The sequence below is a fragment of the Sinohyriopsis cumingii genome, chromosome 3 (genome assembly GCF_028554795.1).
Source record: "Sinohyriopsis cumingii isolate HCF-2022 chromosome 3, ASM2855479v2, whole genome shotgun sequence".
Lineage (NCBI taxonomy): Eukaryota > Metazoa > Mollusca > Bivalvia > Unionida > Unionidae > Sinohyriopsis > Sinohyriopsis cumingii.
This window is the reverse complement of record NC_142963.1, coordinates 92,435,748-92,454,914: the sequence shown is the minus strand read 5'-3', so window position 1 is coordinate 92,454,914 and position 19,167 is coordinate 92,435,748. Positions and strand designations below refer to the sequence as shown.

The 19,167-nt window shown below is 33.9% G+C and overlaps 1 protein-coding gene across 4 annotated transcripts in view; it reads left to right on the top strand.

Moving 5' to 3' along the window:
* LOC149803284 (diacylglycerol kinase epsilon-like) overlaps positions 1-19,167 on the top strand; it is a 211,615-nt gene that overhangs the window by 181,664 nt on the left and 10,784 nt on the right. For 3 of the 4 annotated variants that reach the window (XM_089952970.1, XM_089952968.1, XM_089952969.1), the window contains one exon: positions 4,893-9,602. The exons of the other annotated variant lie outside the window; for it this stretch is intronic. In XM_089952970.1, coding sequence (XP_089809096.1) covers positions 4,893-5,015 — 123 coding nt within the window. In that variant the 3' untranslated portion in view covers positions 5,016-9,602. Of the gene's footprint in view, positions 1-4,892; positions 9,603-19,167 lie in introns of those variants that run through there. 4 annotated transcript variants of the gene reach the window in all.

Sequence of the window (19,167 nt, the reverse complement as noted above, 5' to 3'; positions counted from 1 at the left end):
AACACTGGCAATTGATCACTGTAGCAATCACCAAAATCACCAGTCGTAATTGATCACTGTAGCAATCACCAAAACCACAACTGGCAATTTATTACTGTAGCAGTCACCAAAACCACCACTGGCAATTGATCACTGTAACAATCACCAGAATCACCACTGGCAATTGATCACAGTAGCGACACCAAAACCACCACTGGCAATTGATCACTGTAACAATCACCAAAATCACCACTGGCAATTGATCACTGTAGCAATCACCAAAATCAACACTGGCAATTGATCACTGTAGCAATCACCAAAATCACCAGTCGTAATTGATCACTGTAGCAATCACCAAAACCACAACTGGCAATTTATTACTGTAGCAATCACCAAAATCACCACTGGCAATTGATCACTGTAGCAATCACCAAAATCACCAGCAGCAGTTGATCACTGTAGCAATCACTAACACCACCACTGGCAAATATTTTGACCAAGTCTTTTATTGGTTACCGCTGAATCTGTAAAGTTTAATTGCATCACCGATATTTTAACTGTCACGTATTTAGTCACATATAATTCTCCCCTTGCCATCCAATAAAGACAAAAATGAACTTCTGTTAGCAATTAATTACTGTCCATTTCTGTGTCTCTGATTGTGGCTTCTCAGCCATATTGAATTCATTATGGATGGGTGAGCCACTAATCCAATTAACCAGCCAAAGTCTTATCAGACTTATGTAGCCCAATGACATTTAAAAGACAAATGATTAAATGGAATATAAATTACAGTTTTCATTTTGCTTTTATTCGGAGCGCTAATGTGTTGAAAGGGTCATGGTGAAAAATAACATCCATATATATTCTTAACAACCATTGTTTGTACAGGCATGATTCCAGAATAATGGGGGAGTCATATATATGATTAATCTAACACAGTGATCAAACATATTACTCTTCACTAAAACATTGTTCATCTCAGCCATAAACATGGGTCACATGTTAGGTGAGATCAGCTTATATGACGGTATTTTATACATAATATTAAACAATGAGTGTGTGTGTGTGTGTGTGTGTGTGTGTGTGTGTGTGTGTGTGTGATTTGGATTTTTAACGTAGCTTTAAAAAAAATTCAGTCATATCACTACGGTGTCTGCAGTGTGACAGTTTATACTAACGTCTAGCACTGGGGCATCATGCCACAGACATGTAACATGATGTCCCACCCAATCACATTATCCTGATACCAGGCAGATGAGTCCTAACACTAACCTCTTAATGCTGAGCACCAAGTCAGGCAGCTATTAGCACCATTTTTGTAAGTCTTTGGTATGACTCGACCGGGGATTGAACCCATGACCTCCCACATCCAAGGTGGATGCTTTAACCACTAGGCCACCAGAGCGGTCATTAAACAATGAAATGGATGGAAACCATGAACATGTCTGCAAAAAGAAAAGGGAATGCCTCATACTGAGGTGACTTATAATGAGGGAGAACTGAACAGATTTGGAAAAATTATTAAAGAAATTCAGAAAGGCAAGAAATTACATTGTTTTATCACTTATTGCTCTGTGTTGACTAGTTCTAGAATTGAACAGAAATTTCTTTGTAGCAGAAGAACTAGTAGATCATCACTGCAGGACGACTAGATTCATTCTCTGCATCCATATCCAGTTATGCCACAAAATGTTGTTCTCTCCATCATGAATTAAATGTTTTGTCCATGTCCACTGAAATGTTACTTTATGCTTCTTACTTTCATAAGCATTATTCCTTTTTTAAAATCATTCTCATTCAACTTTTGTTTTTTTCTCCTAGTGTCTTAACATCTTCTAAAACATGTGGCATTTTTGTTCTGTTTTTAGTGTCCTGATAAAGCAGGAATTAATTATTTATAAAATACTTATTGTACACATTTTCACTTTACCTAAGTAGTAGAAGAAATTGAAGCAATCCAACAGAAAAACCTAGTCTAATTCTAAACGAAACTGGTCTTGAATTCAAATGCTATGTAAACATTCTTTTTACAACTTAGAATCATGGGCAAAGGTTAAGTTCACTATATAAATTAAATATACATAACAGTACATACCAATGAATTTTTTTAATATTAAAACAATGGAATTAACCCATCCAGAAACACTGAGTGGTCTAAAGCACTCTCCATTACAGATCACTGCCATCTCACCTCTGTCTGCATGGGTTTGAGTCTCGGATTCAGCCAATGTGGGTATGTGAGAAAGTTTGCCAGTAGCTTCTCGTGGGTCGGTGGCTCTTTTCGGGATTTTCTCGGGTTCTTCCTCCACGATTAATACTGGCTGCCATGTATAGCCTATCTTGTGCTGAAAAATGGCATTAAACCCTACAACAACAACAATGACCATCCAGAAACACAATAAACTTATTGGGAGCCAAAAGCCAAAGGCTTAGTTCACAAATGGCATAAAGGGATGATCTTGGTAAACAAAGGGTGTAACAAGCTGCATTACAGTGAATGATGGCTTGGTGTGTGGATTTTAATAACTGTAACATCAAAAAAATGCAACTAACAACACACAACATTGATGATGACAGTAAACTCTTGAAGCTGACAATCACTTGTTAAAGACAAAGACCTCATTCACCCCAAGCATTACAGATTGATTCCAGTAACTTAAGTATACATGAACACTACCATGAAGCCCTTCAATAAGATTTTGAAATATGACATTATTGGGGTTCTCCGGTTTTGCCAACAATAAAGAAACAATATGAACTGTTGAATTGGCTGTGTACTTCATTGATTGCTCTCTTTGCGGAAGAAATGGTTGATCATAATTGGAATTTACATGATATCAGCACTATATTGGTGGTTAGTGACTTGTACTTTAGTCTGGTTTACAGTCTATAGCATACAATGCTTAAGTTTTAGAAAACCAGCAGCCAGGCTCAGCTTTTGTTTGTTTGGAACAAACCCTCCTAAGTCATCATGTTTACCACAGATCAAATAAAATGGTCAGTGTGTTTTTCTCTGTTCTTGCAATGCTGTTATTCATAGCAGTGTTGTTTAGAACAACATTCACTTTGCTTGCAGACCATCCTGAGTGGTAATGGTTATAAGGGATTAATAAAGGTCAGTAGTGTTTACCTCTGTTTTTATGATGCGGTCATTTATAGCAGAATCAAATCCCATTATTTTGTCATAAATATTATAATTATAATTGCGAGTCACAATTGCAGGTGGTCACTCATAACAGTACATTTATTTAATAAAATTGATCTTTGCATAATGATTGTGGTTGTAAATGAGAGGTGGTCACTCATAATAGAAAGTGCTCAGGAAAGGTTTTACTGTACATATATACACCATGGAAGTTGCCTACCTCTTTTATGGCTACAGTTCTAATGGAGGGAGATGAAACCACAGTGATAAAATTCTCCGAATTATAAAAATTGTCCTGTTAGCTGAGTAACCTCTCCTCTCAAATTAATGAGGGAAGAAAAATCACTGAGTGGCCCATAGTTAATATGGCTCAGTAGTGTTGTTACTTTATTCAAAGAATCAAAATCAGTTAGGCAAGGAGCATAGGCATCCTTATTATCCTAGCAGATAATGGCTCAAAGAAGAATGAGTTTTAAAGAATAATTTTTATTATAGGGTAAGTTTCTTGGCTATACTTTGTGAATGGCTTGCTCTTACAGTAATAAAGAAACCTATTGATTCATTGATGTCATTGAAGATTTTTACTGAGTTTTTATGGCAGACAAAATTTTGTTCAAAAGTTTCTTGACTGTGCATTGTGGATGGTTTGCACTTAGAATAGTTAAGAATTGTATGTATGCAGGTATATAAGGTCAAAGTCATGGGCAGTCTAATAAGAAAATAATGGTTTCTTTGCATTAAGTTCAGTTTAAGACTGCATATTTTAATCAAAAGTCAAGGTCACAGAAACATCCCAAGTCAACCATACTGTACTAATGCCTTCACATGGTACTCTTGTTGCACTAAGCTGCAGTAGTTATTAGACCTAGTTGCTTTTATAGTCATGAATCTTGAACAGAGTAATCTTGTTGAGGACCTCTATTCACAGCAATGAATTGACTATCTTACTGAGGACATTTGTTCACAATAATGAGTGGTAGTATTGACTATCTTACTGAGGACATCTAATCACAACAATTAACTGTAATATTAACTTTCTTACTGATGACATTTATTCACAACAATGAATGGTAGTATTGACTATTTTGCTGAGGACATTTATTCACAGCAATGAATAGTAGTATATGGATTGATTTCCTTATTGAGGACATCTATTCACAACAATGAATGGTAGTATTGACTTACCTATTGAGGAAATATAATCACAACAGTGAATGGTAATATTGACTTTCTTCCTGAGGTCATCTCTTCACAACAATCAATGGTAGTATTGACTATTTTACTGAGGACATCTATTCACAACAATGAATAGTAAGTAGTACATGTACTGACTTTCTTATTGAAGACATCTATTCACAAGAATGAATGGTAGTATTTACTTTCTTACTGAGGACATCCTTTCACGACAACAAATGGTAGTATTGACTTTCTTATTGATGACATTTATTCACAACAGTGAATGGTAGTACATGTATTGACTTTCTTACATATCCTGTTCATGCAGAAGAAGAGAGGTTAGAACTAACAGTTTGCAGTATCTTTGTTTATTTTTGTAGCACCTGATGATATTTTTTGTTTTGTCTCAGACTTTATCATGAAAGGGAATCAGAAAACATATATTGAAATGCTTATACTAATTGTCAGGTCAACACTTCAAATAACCACAGTTACAAACTCAGGTTGGTTGCTTCAATTTCAGTAGATAAAGAGAATTCTAGGATAGGAATTTTAATGGTGTTTTTTAAAAAAAAAAATTTTTTTACAGATTAATTTATTTGGTGGTAATGCCCCAATGCAGGTGGATGGGGAACCATGGGAACAGCATCCTGCAGAAATAACCATCACCCATCGTGGAAAAGCCACCATGTTGGAACGTGTCATTAGCTGAAAGATCACCATCATCATTGTATTTGCATATTGACTGCAGTATTTTTTGACTCTGCTTTTATGTAAGCTAGACATACAGTCACATTGTATCTGTTTGCATGCCTGTCTGTCTGTATGTCCAAATGTATGTCCACACCCTTGATTACGGTCATTGTTAAATATTTTTAGATTAAGTTCAGTGTTAAAGTTTTTTACTTGCTAAATTAAAGGCAGGCTGAATAAAAAGGGAGTCTCTTACAGAAGATGTCGCTTTGTGATGGAAAAACATTATCACCTTTCCTGACTAACAATTTTGGTGAAACATATTGCCACATAATGATATTCAAAATTGTCATCAACAGACCACTATCTTGAGGCATCACTGTACATGAGATAATGGGCATAACCTTTATCAGTGACATATTTTGAAACACAAGCTTGGAACACAGTGGTAAATAACATAAATTATTTGACTTGTATGGGTAAACATTTGTTTACAAGAAAACCAGGGCTGCCTTTGAAGGACTTGAGGCTTCACAAATGAAATCACAAGTACCACTATTTCCGAGCTCAGACTAGCTAGCACTTTAAAACAGGCTGCCTTGTGACAAATAAAAGATCACACGAAGACATGATGTGAGAATGGATAATTTCCTAAATGGATGAGAATGATGGGAGAACATACCATATGCTCACATGTTCAGTCCAATTGCAAACTGCACAGATCCAGATCTGCTGTTGCATAATGCACTGGCAGATTTGTGTCCATGCATTTTGTTAAGAGTTACCAATAGAACAAACAATATAAAACCAGTGCATTATGCTATGGCAGATGTTGAATGTAGTTAGACTCGACTTTTAAATGAATTTGGATGGTATCCCAAATAGGGTTGTATAAACATAAAAACAAATTGATGCTGTTGGTATCAAATAATAATGCTGATAATGAGTCTCACTTTGGGTTTCACTTTCATGAAAGTTTTTTTGGTGAAAGTCTATATCTTAAATAAAGTAGAACGTAAGAGATTATGTTCATTTTTAGAGCATTAATCATATTCATGTTTATATCCCATTTAATAATTTATGTATTGCATTTTTATATCATCACTTGGTCCTATAAATGGCAAATTTGTGTCTGATAAATGTATAAAGATGTGTACAGATATACCTTGTTCTTAGAAAGAGCTATTGAAAATTACAGTAAATTTTTAGTAGGAGTGTGAAAATGTTTTAGTCGCTCAGTATAAATTTTTTCTGTATAATCTATTCAGACTTCTGAATTTCAAAACCTGATACTGTTTTTTGCTTTAGATGCATGTAATTGCAGAGTCGTGCAAGGTAATTTTCTTTCATAGGTCTGACCACTTAATGGTAACATTGTATTTTAATTCAGGTAATTTCATAAGCAGAAAAGGTTTGTGGAAATTTAATAACAGTTTATTGTTTTAAAAAAAAACTATAGTGATAAAAAATACAAATTGGCATAAAAAGATTAAAATTACATTATGCTGTAACTGATTATAATGGAAATATTGACAATGTATTGAATTATATCTAAGACTGACTACTTCTAGATACATTGTTGATGGAAATCTGTGGAAAAACTATTTCATATGCTTCATATAAACAGAAATGTAAATTAAAACAGGAAATAGAACTTGTACAGCAAATATAGTCCATAGAGAATGTTCCATGGCATCCCATTGGAGTCTAAAAAGAAAGAGCTTAAAAGTTTGAGAAAAGAAAAGCTTCTTGGAAATATTATTAGATCCAGAGTAAAATGGATAGAAGAGAGTGAGAAACCAACTAGATACTTTTGCCACGAGGAAAACGAAAACAATTACAAAATTAATTACAGATGAAAATGAAATTATTGCTGGTCAATTTGATATTCTGGGGGAAGTAAAAGAATATTATAATAACCTGTATATTGAGGAAATAGAGTACAGGAGTAGACTTAGAGGACATTCTCAAATTCCTAGGCTTCACCAAGAGCAATATTTAAGATTGGAAGGCAAAGTTAGCCAAACAAAATATATATTTGATTGTTTAAAAAGTATGAAAATAGCAAAAGCCTGGGATCAGATGGCTTCACAACTGAATTTTTAAAAATCTATTGGATTGACATTGGGGAACTTGTAGTTAGAATATTTAGTGAAGCATATGAAACTGGATTATTCTCAACTGTTTTGAGACAAGGCATTATAACTTGCATACCTAAGGAGGATAAACACAAGCAGTACCTGAGGAACTGGCATCTGATTTGTCTACTTAATGATCTATACAAACTAGCATCAGGATGTATTGCCAAAAGAATTAGGTCAGTACTGAATGAAGTAATACCTGAGGATCAAACTGGTTTTGTGAAAGGAAGATACTTTGCTGAAAATGCAAAGATTGTATATGATATTATGCACACTACAGAAGACTTAAAAATTCCAAGTATATCATTATTAATTGATTCTGAAAAAGCATTTGATTTTGTTTCATGGAAATTTATTCCTAATGTTCTTACTTTTTTTAAATTTTGGACTAAGTATAAAGCACTGGACTTAAACTCTTTATTGCAATATCTCATCAGCAGTTTTACAAAATGGCTTTCTTTAAGAATTTTTTCAAAATTTCCAGAGGTTGTCAACAGGGTGATCAAATATCCCCAAGTCTCTTCTTATTATGTGCAGAAATACTGTCTGTACTATTAAAAAATAATTAAAAAAATTAAACATATCAAGTTATGAGAAGCAGAATATTTACTGTCACAGTTTGCAGATGACATTATCACTACTTTAATTCTTGATAGCTCTTTTGAATCCTTGGAATCCTCTACTGAAGTATTAAACATCTTTGCAAGAATTTCAAGACTAGAACTTAATATTGCCAAAACATAAGCAGTTTGGATAGGAAACAAAAAGTACAATGCAGACACGTTTTATCACAGGTTAAAGTTACAGTGGGTGACTGAATTTAAATCATTGGATATAAAAAATTGGTGGATTTTGATAAAATGGTAGAAATGAATTTTGAAAATACAACACAAATGATTACAACTTGTTTAAATCATTGGGAAAAGTGATATCTTAACACCAGTTAGTAAATAACAGTTCTGAAAACCTTAATTATTCCAAAGCTTAATCATTTGTTCATCTCATTACCATATCCTCTACAAAATTTTATTAAAGAATTACATTTTATAAAATCATTCACCTTTATATGGAAGTCAAAAGTGAACAAAGTTAAAAGAGAGCTTATGATTCAGACTTTCTCTAAAGGTGGCTTGGCAATGACAGAAATTGATAAATTTGCATTAGCTTTGAAATTAACATGGATTCATAGAGTTCTCCTACCTCACTATAAAATGGTCAGTTTATTCAAATATGAAAAATGCAAGATTAGATACCTGTTCCTTTTAGGAGATGAAAATGTGATGACCTTATCCAAAAAGACAACAAATGCTTTTTGGTATGATGTTTTACTGGCACGGAGGCTGTTACTAGAGAAAAAGAAAACATGGACAGGAGATGTTATGAAAAAAAGTTTATGGATGAACTCCTTTATAAGGGTGAACAAGGTACCCATTTTCTATAGCTAGATATATTTTCAATACTGATTTCCTTGCCTTTTAAGGATAACTCAGTGTGTAAAGTCCTTGTGTAAAAAGTTACAGTTAGGTTAAATGACACTGGTCAGACAATTTATCTATTTCCATTTAGAAATTGTATTTCATAACAATAAACGATGTAAAGACTATTACAATTTACTTTTAAGCAAGGGTGTTAAACCAACTTATGAAAATAAATGGAATCAAATTTACAAAAGTTTTTAAAATAACAAGAAACTCAAAATTTCAATGTTTTCAATTTTGCATTACTTTTTCTGTATAAAATAAAATTGTCCAGTACTGATAAATGTACTTTTTGTAAAAATGCCCTGGAAACAAATTTGCAATGGGAGTGTAATGTGATAATCAAGCTGTGGAATGATGTGTCCCTTTGAATTCAGAATAAAGTGAATATGGATACTGTGCCAAGTGCAAAGCCTGTTAAGCTGGGAGATACAAGTAGAGATGGAATATATGAACAACCTTTTTATATTTGCTTTCTTTTAGCCAAATACTACATCTATATATGTAAAATTAAAGGCAATATGCCTGACCAGATGATTTGAAATATTTTGTTAAAGACCACTATATTCTGGAAAAATGTATTGCAATTAAATCTGAAAGGAAAGAAGCATTTTTGTTGATTTGGGAACAGTGGGAACCATTATTCCACAGTAACTAAGAATGAAGTGTTTAATTAAAATGCATGTTTAATAGTATCATGTTACAGTGTACAGCGTGTCACCTTGACGATGTATATTTGAAATTGTCTAATAAGAGATTGTGTAATATATGAATGTGTGCTTGCATATATGTGTGTGTTGTGTGTGTGTGTGTGTGTTTTGTTTTTTTTTGTTTTGTTTTGGGGTTTTTGGGGGGTTTTTTATAAAAAAAATTCCTACACTATATTTATTGCTTATAGACTATGTCAGATGTAAGGTGACATTGGGATTGTTCCCTGACCCAATGGTCAACCTATTACAGAGACTATAAAATACAAAATAAAAATAATTTGTTTTAATCATTTCTCCCTCTTTGAGAGTGTGTTTGCAAGTTGAATCTCTCTGAGAGTGTGTTTGCAAGTTGAATCTCTTTGAGAGTGTGTTTGCAAGTTGAATCTCTCTGAGAGTGTGTTTGCAAGTTGAATCTCTTTGAGAGTGTGTTTGCAAGTTGAATCTCTTTGAGAGTGTGTTTGCAAGTTGAATCTCTGCATTAAAAGTCTGGCTTTTACCATTAAAGTTACCTTTTTTTACCTTATATGCATACAAAATTTACCAGTCTTAAAGAATATTTCAGTAAATTATACTTGGTGGAAATACTTCTTAAAATCTAATATACCCAAATTATGTCCACCATTGTTATCCAAACAGTTGTGTACATTCAATAGAACTCAGTGGAAAACATATATTTAACTTGTCCAGGAAGTTTTGATAATATAGTTGTATTGTCCTTTATGACATACTCCATCCTAACTGTCTAGAGATAGTTTTCTAGCATGATGTGGCTCCCATTGCAATGAAGTAGAAACCTGTTTTCAACTAATGCACCAGATCGGCAGAACCACTATTAATAGTTCTTGGTAAAAATAATCCTGCAGACATCTATGCTTAAGAAATTTTTTCTCCGACACAGCTCCTGGGCAATTGGAATAAGCAAAAAAAATCACTTGACCTGACTCAAAATCCACTTGCCTAAATAGGGCCATATTTTTAGTTTGCTGGTCATAGATCAGATGAGCTTATGAGATTGTCATATGTCCATGATATATCAATCCATTAGCTCAAGTTATAGCTACTCATTCTTAACTACTTGGAGAATTGCCATGAAACTTTACACTCACATTCATCCCATGGCCTAGTTGGTTCTAAATAAAAACTGCCACTCAGAAATCCAATTATGGCCACAAAAGAGGCCAGTTTTGAAAATTTTGTTATCACTAATCCTCCTGCATGGATGGTCATAACAGCATGAGGTTTTAACTAAAAGACTTGTTATGATGTCCAGTTAGTCCTAATTGAAATTGATCTAATAAATATTAAATCTTGCTATCACTACACCTCCTCGACTGCTCTGGTGGCTTAGTGGTTAGAGCGTCCGTCTCAGAAGCAGGAGGTTGTGGGTTTGATCCCCGGCCAAGTCATACCAAAGACTTACAAAAATGGTGCTTGCAGCTACCTCGCTTGGCGCTCAGCATTAAGAGGTTATAAACTGCCACACTGCAGACACCATAGTGCTATGACTGAAACATTGTTAAAGCTACAGTAAAAATCCTAATCACACACACACACATCACTACTCCTGAACTGACAGTTATATTGACATGGGGTTTTCACCTTTTATGATGTCTAGAAGGTCCTAAATGACAATAGTACCAGTCTGATTGTCAGTAAAACTGTCACAGTCTCCATCTTGAAAAAAAATTATCGCTACTCCTCATGAATGGATGGTCATATCAACATGGAGTCTTTACTATACAGCTTCTAATGACGTCTAGTTGGTCTTGATTGAAAATGGAGCCATTCAGACATTCAGTATGCTTGCCACAATAGCCATCTTGAAAATTATGTTATTACTTTTTCTCATAAATAAAAGGTCATATAAGCAAGAATGGGGTTTTCACTGAAAGACATCTTATCATGTCTAGTTGTTCATTAATGAAAATAGTGCCAATCCGACTTCTAATATGGCTTCCAGAATGGCCATCTTGTTATCACTGATCTCTATGATGGCTGTTCATATCAGCATTGTCCTTTCACCTAACAAATTCTTATTTTTAGTTTGTACTTGATAGAAATGGTGCTAATCAGATATCAATTTTGGCCACTATGGCGCCCATTTTGAAAATCTTCTTAGGATGTCATGTTGATCCTATGTGAAAAGGTTGCCAATCTGACATCTATTTTGTCCACAATGGCAGCTAATTTGAAAACCTTGTTATCACTGAATACAATCAGGATGAAATGGTCTTATTTTGGTTTCCTGGAAATTATTTTCAGCCATTAGAGCTTCAGTCCCTACAAGACACTCTTCTTTTACTATTTGTTTCATACCATGTTCAAACTGCTCATATTAAAAGAAAAATGTTTAACTTTATTAATTACATCTGTGTATTTACCTCTAAAAGATAGTAACTTTAAAAAAAAATTATGACCTTGTAGCCTAAAATTTAATTTTTATTTGACTTCATTAAAATCATTGTTTTTCCATATCCTGATGGAAACCAGTACTCAGCAGCTTCATTTTCGGAATGCTGTACAAAAACTTGACATTTTTCCATCTGTAATGTTAACTTTCAAAATTAGTTCAGGTAATAGTACTGTGGATATGTAGCAATTACATAAAATACTTACTCTGTATATTAATCAAACCTATGGCTACTATTTGAACTAAATGGATTAAACTTCAATGGATATCAGTTCATTTAGGGCGAAAAAAAACCATTTTGTTGGAGGCTTTTAACATCATTCTCTTGCTTAGTATAGGTGTTGTTTCATATGTATAACCAGTGATGCATTACCAAGTTAGTGTGAGCAAGGAAGAGCTCCTTATTATTCATGCAGGACAAGTGAGTGCCAATTATATTGGTAACTAATGAAATACCGAATACAGTAATAATATTGTCCCCTATTAATAATGAATGTATTTTGCTTTGCACACAAATTTATAGCTTACAACAGATTTATGTGGACAATCTTCATAACAGGGATGGAGCTCAAAATGGATCCACAGCAGGGGGCTGAATATCAATAATTTACCTGGGTCTTTCAATTATTTCAGTAGTGTCATTCTGTGTGTTTTGCCTTTTTATTCGTGATATAGGTCACAGCCTCAGTCCCCCATGACTTTTGCTTATTTAGCAAGCAACCCACATACTTTGTGCAACCTGTGGATTATTAGGATAGCAAATATTAACAATCCATGAAAGTTAAGTAGCCAAACAAACAGCCAGGGTCAAACAAGATAGATGTAGTGACATCAGTAACTTGCAAAATAGCCAAAGACAAATTGGTTTTTGTATTTGTTTTTTCTTTTGTTGTTGATGTTTTGACTAGAATTTTATTGTCTGTAAATCTGCAACCACACAGTTTCTAATTTGTGCTCAGACTGGTTGGTGATTTTCCATTTCCGTCAAGACAGTTTCAACTCAGCTGCACTAATCATTTTATCCTCAGTAGTGACTAAATATGGTTCACTACTGGTAATCATGCTGAGACTACTTTGTGTAACTGAAAGCATTTCTAAAAAGACACTTATTCATGAATGTAATCATGCTAAAATCAATTTTGCTAGCTGCACCAGAGACACCTGTTGATATCGACACAGCCTGACAGTAACTGCCATTGGTACACCTATGATGATTGTTATGGCTGCGATTCCTGTCACATTAAGCCCACAAATACCATCTACAACCAAACATGCACATCTGCATTTCACTATCAATGCGGTTCTTTTGGTCATTTCATCTTGCAGCTGTTCTCTGCTTCGATTATTTTTTCACATTGGTAATATTGCAGACCTGCCAACCCTTACGATTTTGCCGTCAGTCTCATGAAAATGATCCATAAGATAAAAACGTACGGAAATGGAAACACTAGTTGAATTGGAAGTTGGAAGGTCTAAAGTCAAGGTCACTGTGACACAAAGAATAAAATTAGTTGATACATAATAACTGTTCTATGCCACGTTCTTTCAACACACAAAACAAGTGATTGTATTTGGAGTAAGAAAGACACCTATTAATTTTTTAATCAAAGACCAAAGGTTGAGTTCACATTGAGTGAAAATGAGGACAGACATGTTTTCCACATGATAAGTTTAGTTTTAGAAAATATACATTGATCACACTTTGCGGATAGCTTGCTTTCAGGGCGAGAAAGACATTTTTTTATTTATTTGGGGATCAAAAGGTCCAAGCTCAGATTCACTATGGCGCTAACAAAGAAAATTGTTTCTGTAAAAAATATTATTTACACAGCACGTAATGAAAAAGATCAACTTAAACTGGAGCTGGAATTTAGTTGGTTCAATTATTACTATTTGTCTATATGACTTTGGAGAAAAACAACTTTCAACGTCCAACTTATTGTTTGTGCAATATTCTATCTATCTACCGATGATCATATTCCATCTCTCTCATTCAAGGTTTGTATTTCTACCTACCAAGATGTATTGATACCTTTGAAGATATTAGACTTGTTTTGAATATATTTGTTTACGTCTGTTTGCAGAAAAAATTGACAAGAAATAAAGTTTAATTAAAATTAGTCGGTAATTCAAATAACGGACTGCGCGATGGGAAATCTTTCGTGATATCTAGGCAAGTTGACAGTTAAAATGCAATGATTTTTGAAACACACAATTAAATAAAACAACATAGAGAGTTACTTCCAAAACTAATTTAGCATTTTATCTTATGTCACTTTTCTTCCATTTGTTCCTTTTTTTAATTTAAGTACTATTCATGTAAATTACTCTTTTTACAGCCATTTATTTAAAATTTGATATTTTAAGTCCTGTTTAATCATCTACCAGTTATCCATTTTCATCTTATTTAATACCAGAATCGTTTAAAGACCGAATGTATCTCTCTACTAAGATGAAGTGATACATCTGAAATGATGCAACTTGTAGAAAAGAGCCGTGTTTAAAAAAAATCCACAGAAACAGCTGATAAGAAATTCAGGGAAACTCGTTAGCATGTATCAGGACATGATTAATGGGATAAGCTATGTGTCAGAAGATGACTTCATTCAGTCTTTTGACTGCCTTATACACAAAATATGAGCCTTCAGTGAAAATGAGATTGCGCCATCTATGATATGTCATTTTGAAAATGGGGACTAATGAAAATTACTTTCAGAACCTTCCACGTATAAGGGCAATGTTTCTTTAGCTCCGCGATGTTTCCTTTTTTATTGTTGCTGATTGATGGTTCAAGAAAGTCTTGAAAAAAGGTCCTAACATACAGGCGTTGTGTAAGTGAAAGGGTAAAGGTTTCCAGTCTTCCGATAATAAATCTGTTTATCGTTTACACAAGGATCCCATTTTAGTGGACAGATTAGCAACAGGTATGTGATACGTCTGAACGGAAACATTTGTTTTTGGAAGAAGAAAAGAAGTTGACCACGAAAGTTTTTCTCGCTTCAGTGCAATGTATCAGCAACATATTGTAGCCGATAGATGATCTTACGTTCTTGTAACTTTTCATCTTGCGCCATCACGCAGGGAATGAATGAACATGAAACCCATTATCGGCATATGGTCATTCTGCGTCTGGAGTTTTTCAGCAACCGGCACAAGTGTGGAATGAAACGGAGCCGCTTATTCCTTTTTTATTTCATCTTAAATCATGTATAAGCTATGCTCTTTTACGAGTTGGTTGAATAACATTCGGGCCACTTACTACCATTGCTATCGATACATATGTCAGCTAGTTATTTTATTGACAACGTTATATCCATCAGGTAATGTTTCGCATTTTATGAGATCTTAATGTTCTGTAGGGACAAAAGTCTTACGAGACATAGTCAACGACAAGTTATTCATATTGTTGTTACAATTTAGTTATATTTGTACTTTATTCATGCTTAGAGCTTATAACGTAAATATAAAAGCAGTCATTAAAGATACTATAATATTGATAATTTCAACAAACGGACTACAACAGGTTTGACACAGGGTTCCGTTAGGTGAAAACATTGGGTTAACTCGGATCATATCCTTCAGCTTGCTTTACAAGTGTATAATTTCGTCATCATATAATTCCTCAAAATCAATCTTAGAAAATGTTGGGGATACATTTTAACATGTTACTGGTCATAACTATTTAGGTTTAGAACAAAAATAGCAGGCTAGAAGGATGAGTCAATCACCTACTTGAATGAGCCAGAAAGCGGTCTTCGATTGATTGAATGACATGGATGATGTAATTGTGAAATTATCGACATGCATCTTAATAAGATCTAATCTATGTTTACGATGTAGTGAGATGAGCACTGCATATGCCCTATTTTTGTTTCTTCATTCACTGACTATTGTGTAATATAATTTTTTATGTGGTGGTTATTTTGTCATAAAACAAGAACAATTTATCGTTTTTCTAAATATCTAAATTAGCAGCATTGATTTATTAAAATGAACGCTGCATTTTAAATTTCGAGTAAAATTTCTAGTATTTTCAAAAAGTTTAAAAAATATATTCATTAGTGGAAATGTTGAGTGAAGTTTTATGACAGAGATATATATAAACAACACCAACACGTAGAATGTGACCGGTTTCGCTTTATTGCTTTACCAGACAGAATTCAAACTGAATTCAATATCATTGCTTACGTCATTAAATATATTATGTTTCTAAGTGATCAATGACATAAACAAGATGACGTCATAACTTACATTTTTATGCTAATTGTCTTATTCTTTAACGAATAATTGACACAGATTTATATTTTAATACATAAAAATACAAAACTGGATTTTATAGATACATATTTCTTTATTGACAACTATCTCTAAAATTTATGAATAAATAGAGATAAACAGTTTTATTAATATTTTTATTTTTATTATGTATAATGCACATTTAAAAAGATATAAAATAAATAAATCTGAAAATTAAAAACAAATCAAAACAAAAAAATAATAATATATTAGATCTTGATTTATTATTGACAAATTTTCAATATTTCATCCGAACTCATTTATATAATAAAAAATTATGGTGTGCATAATACATATGATCAAGTATTTTATAAATAATAAATCATGATGTATTGAGAATTAATTTAAAAATGCACTTTCATTTTTCATCAATAATATATCAAGATATATATTAATATTTGATATTTAAAAAATCATTTTTGATTTATTTTATATCTTTTGTAAATGTGCATTATACATAATAAAATATAAATATTAATAAAACTGTTTATCTCTATTTATTCTAAAATTTTATATATATATATATATATATATATATATATATATATATATATATATATATATATATATATATATATATATATATATATATAATGGTCAACGTGTTGGAAATTTGTGTTGTTCATTTACCGACTCGCGTTAAATCTTAACAATATTCCACGGCCTTTAGAAGGGATTCCGTTATTGTAGAAGTCTACGCCATCTTAAAGAAGTGAGGATTTACATTCGGACGCTTATTATAGTTATTGTCTAGAATAAAATAGTACTTTTCCGTTTTTCTTTACCATGAATCGGTGATTATCTCTGTTACACTAAGTGAGTTGAGACATCGTTTCTAAATGCTCGATTAGAGCCGATTGCAACTTAAGAATTTCCCGCTTTGATCAACACTTCCAATCCATGCGAGCGAAATAAACAATCACCCGCGTTTACGGTTTTGCTTATTCCAAAATGTGATATCAGAGGAAACATGCCCACAGACACAGATACAGATAGTGTTGCAGTTATATTTCTCCATGAAATGAACCATGCTGTAGCGGACAATCTTTTCGACTACAGGTCCAAACTACTCGAATAGTATAGGTGTGAGTCTTGCTTGATTTGTTGAAAGAAATATGTATTAATTTGGCACGCCTTATCTCATATAGTCATAGCGAACATGACCGTGTAATTGGACTGAGGTCCTGAGATGTTTGGGAGAATGACATGAGCCGTATCAGCTCTGTGCAAAGAACTTGAGTACCGGTAGGTTCAAATTGCACGTCATACGAAACTACGGATGTTTCATAAATTTATTACGGGTTATTTTGCTAAATCTTAAGCTTGAAATACACCCGGATCTCATAGCCTTTCCTTTCGTTTTGGGGTTCAATAGGGTTAAATTCAAACGTGTAATTGAAGCGATCAAAGCAACATCTCATCTGTTTGACGGAAGAGACCAATCAGTGACAACTCTCCCAATACCCCTTAAGAAATTTAAGAATATTGTCCTCGGGGACAGCCCGATCCTCCAAATCATCATATATGACTGTCCCCATGAAATGAAACTGGAGATATAGAGACACAAAGACAGAGAAAAAATGTTTGAGTAATGTCATAATGAGCGTTTTTTGGACCAGGCTTACTGAGATACGTCAACGTCGTCTGTATTTCAAGACTTTACCCATAAATCACAAACAAGGGTACGATTAAACCCGTACTGAGCATTCATGAATGTGCACACTAGTGAAATTTCTCCGCAGTAAGGCCAGTGCAATGACAAATGTGCTGGCAGACTGATAAATATATCCTAGCAAATAGCTACTCTATTTTTACTGTCTCAATGACATGTTTTTGGTTACAGTTCCATATCTGTGCGAGAAGACGTCGGTTCTTTTCCATTTCTACCAGTACCATTTCGAACTCACCTATACTAACTGTTTTATCTTACTGAGACAACTTTGTGCCACCGTGAGAAGTTCTGAATAAATACGTATTCGTGAATGTAATCGTATCGAAATTATTTCACACCAGCCGAGACACCGGTTGCTGTTTATATAGCTCTGATAACAATTCTGATTGGTATGCTTAAGGTGATTGCCATGGTTACAATTCCAACATCACCAAGGCCAATGGCTATTGCTGCGTCGAGTCCACAAATAGCATCAATGAGTAGCGAGGTTCTTTTAATGATTTCATCTCTCAAATGCTGTTCCATTTCGATTACGTTCTTCAGGCGTAACAATGTTGGTCTATCATAATTCTGCTATTGATAATATGACCTCTAAGTATAATTGCTCGACAGGCTGGTCTTCTACATGTGCACCATACACACGTAGTTCTAACCCAATTATTCTTACTGATACAGCTGCCATACAATCATAGAAAATATCTTTAGGTGGAATATTTAAATATCTGGCGAATGTACTTGTTTGTGGCCTTGCATTATGTTGCTATAAAAACCAACTAATTACGCCATTGAATAGTTTCTGAAAATATCGTTTTCGTCCTTGCCCAAAAAAATGTTACGCGGACCGTCAATATTTGTCTTTTCTTGTCTGCGTCAATACTGGTGAAACATAATCAACGGGCAATGCAACCAGGGTGGATTTGTCAGTGATCTACTTAATCGTTGTAGAAACAATCTTGGCGTGTTTTGTGGCAGCGCCCGGTTCTTGCCTTTTGCCAATGATATGGCTTCAAAATGGCTTCGAGTTGGAAGTATTGCATCACGGTTGTTACAACGGCCCATTTCTATCTTACATTCGCGGAGATTATATTTGTGCGTATACGAGGATCTGGTAACACCACTCTGAAGAAGATATCCATTGACATGTGTCACGAAATTGCTATCAGTATTAGCATCCGCTGTCAGACGGTCCAACACCCGTCTTCAAACTCCTCAATCTCTTCACCGCGCTCACAACCCATCACTTAGATATAAACCAAAGACGCACAAATACTCTTCCGGGTTTATGCTGAGTCCTTTGAGCTGAATTTCATCTCTGGCAAATAATGACTTTGGTACTGTATAAGTGAAAAATTCTTGAAACCTTCTTTAACGGAATGAGTTAATGATGTGAAAGTACACAGCTGTTCATTTACCAGTATTTTTATTTTACCTCATATGCCTCTGTATCCAGTTAAGATAAAGAGG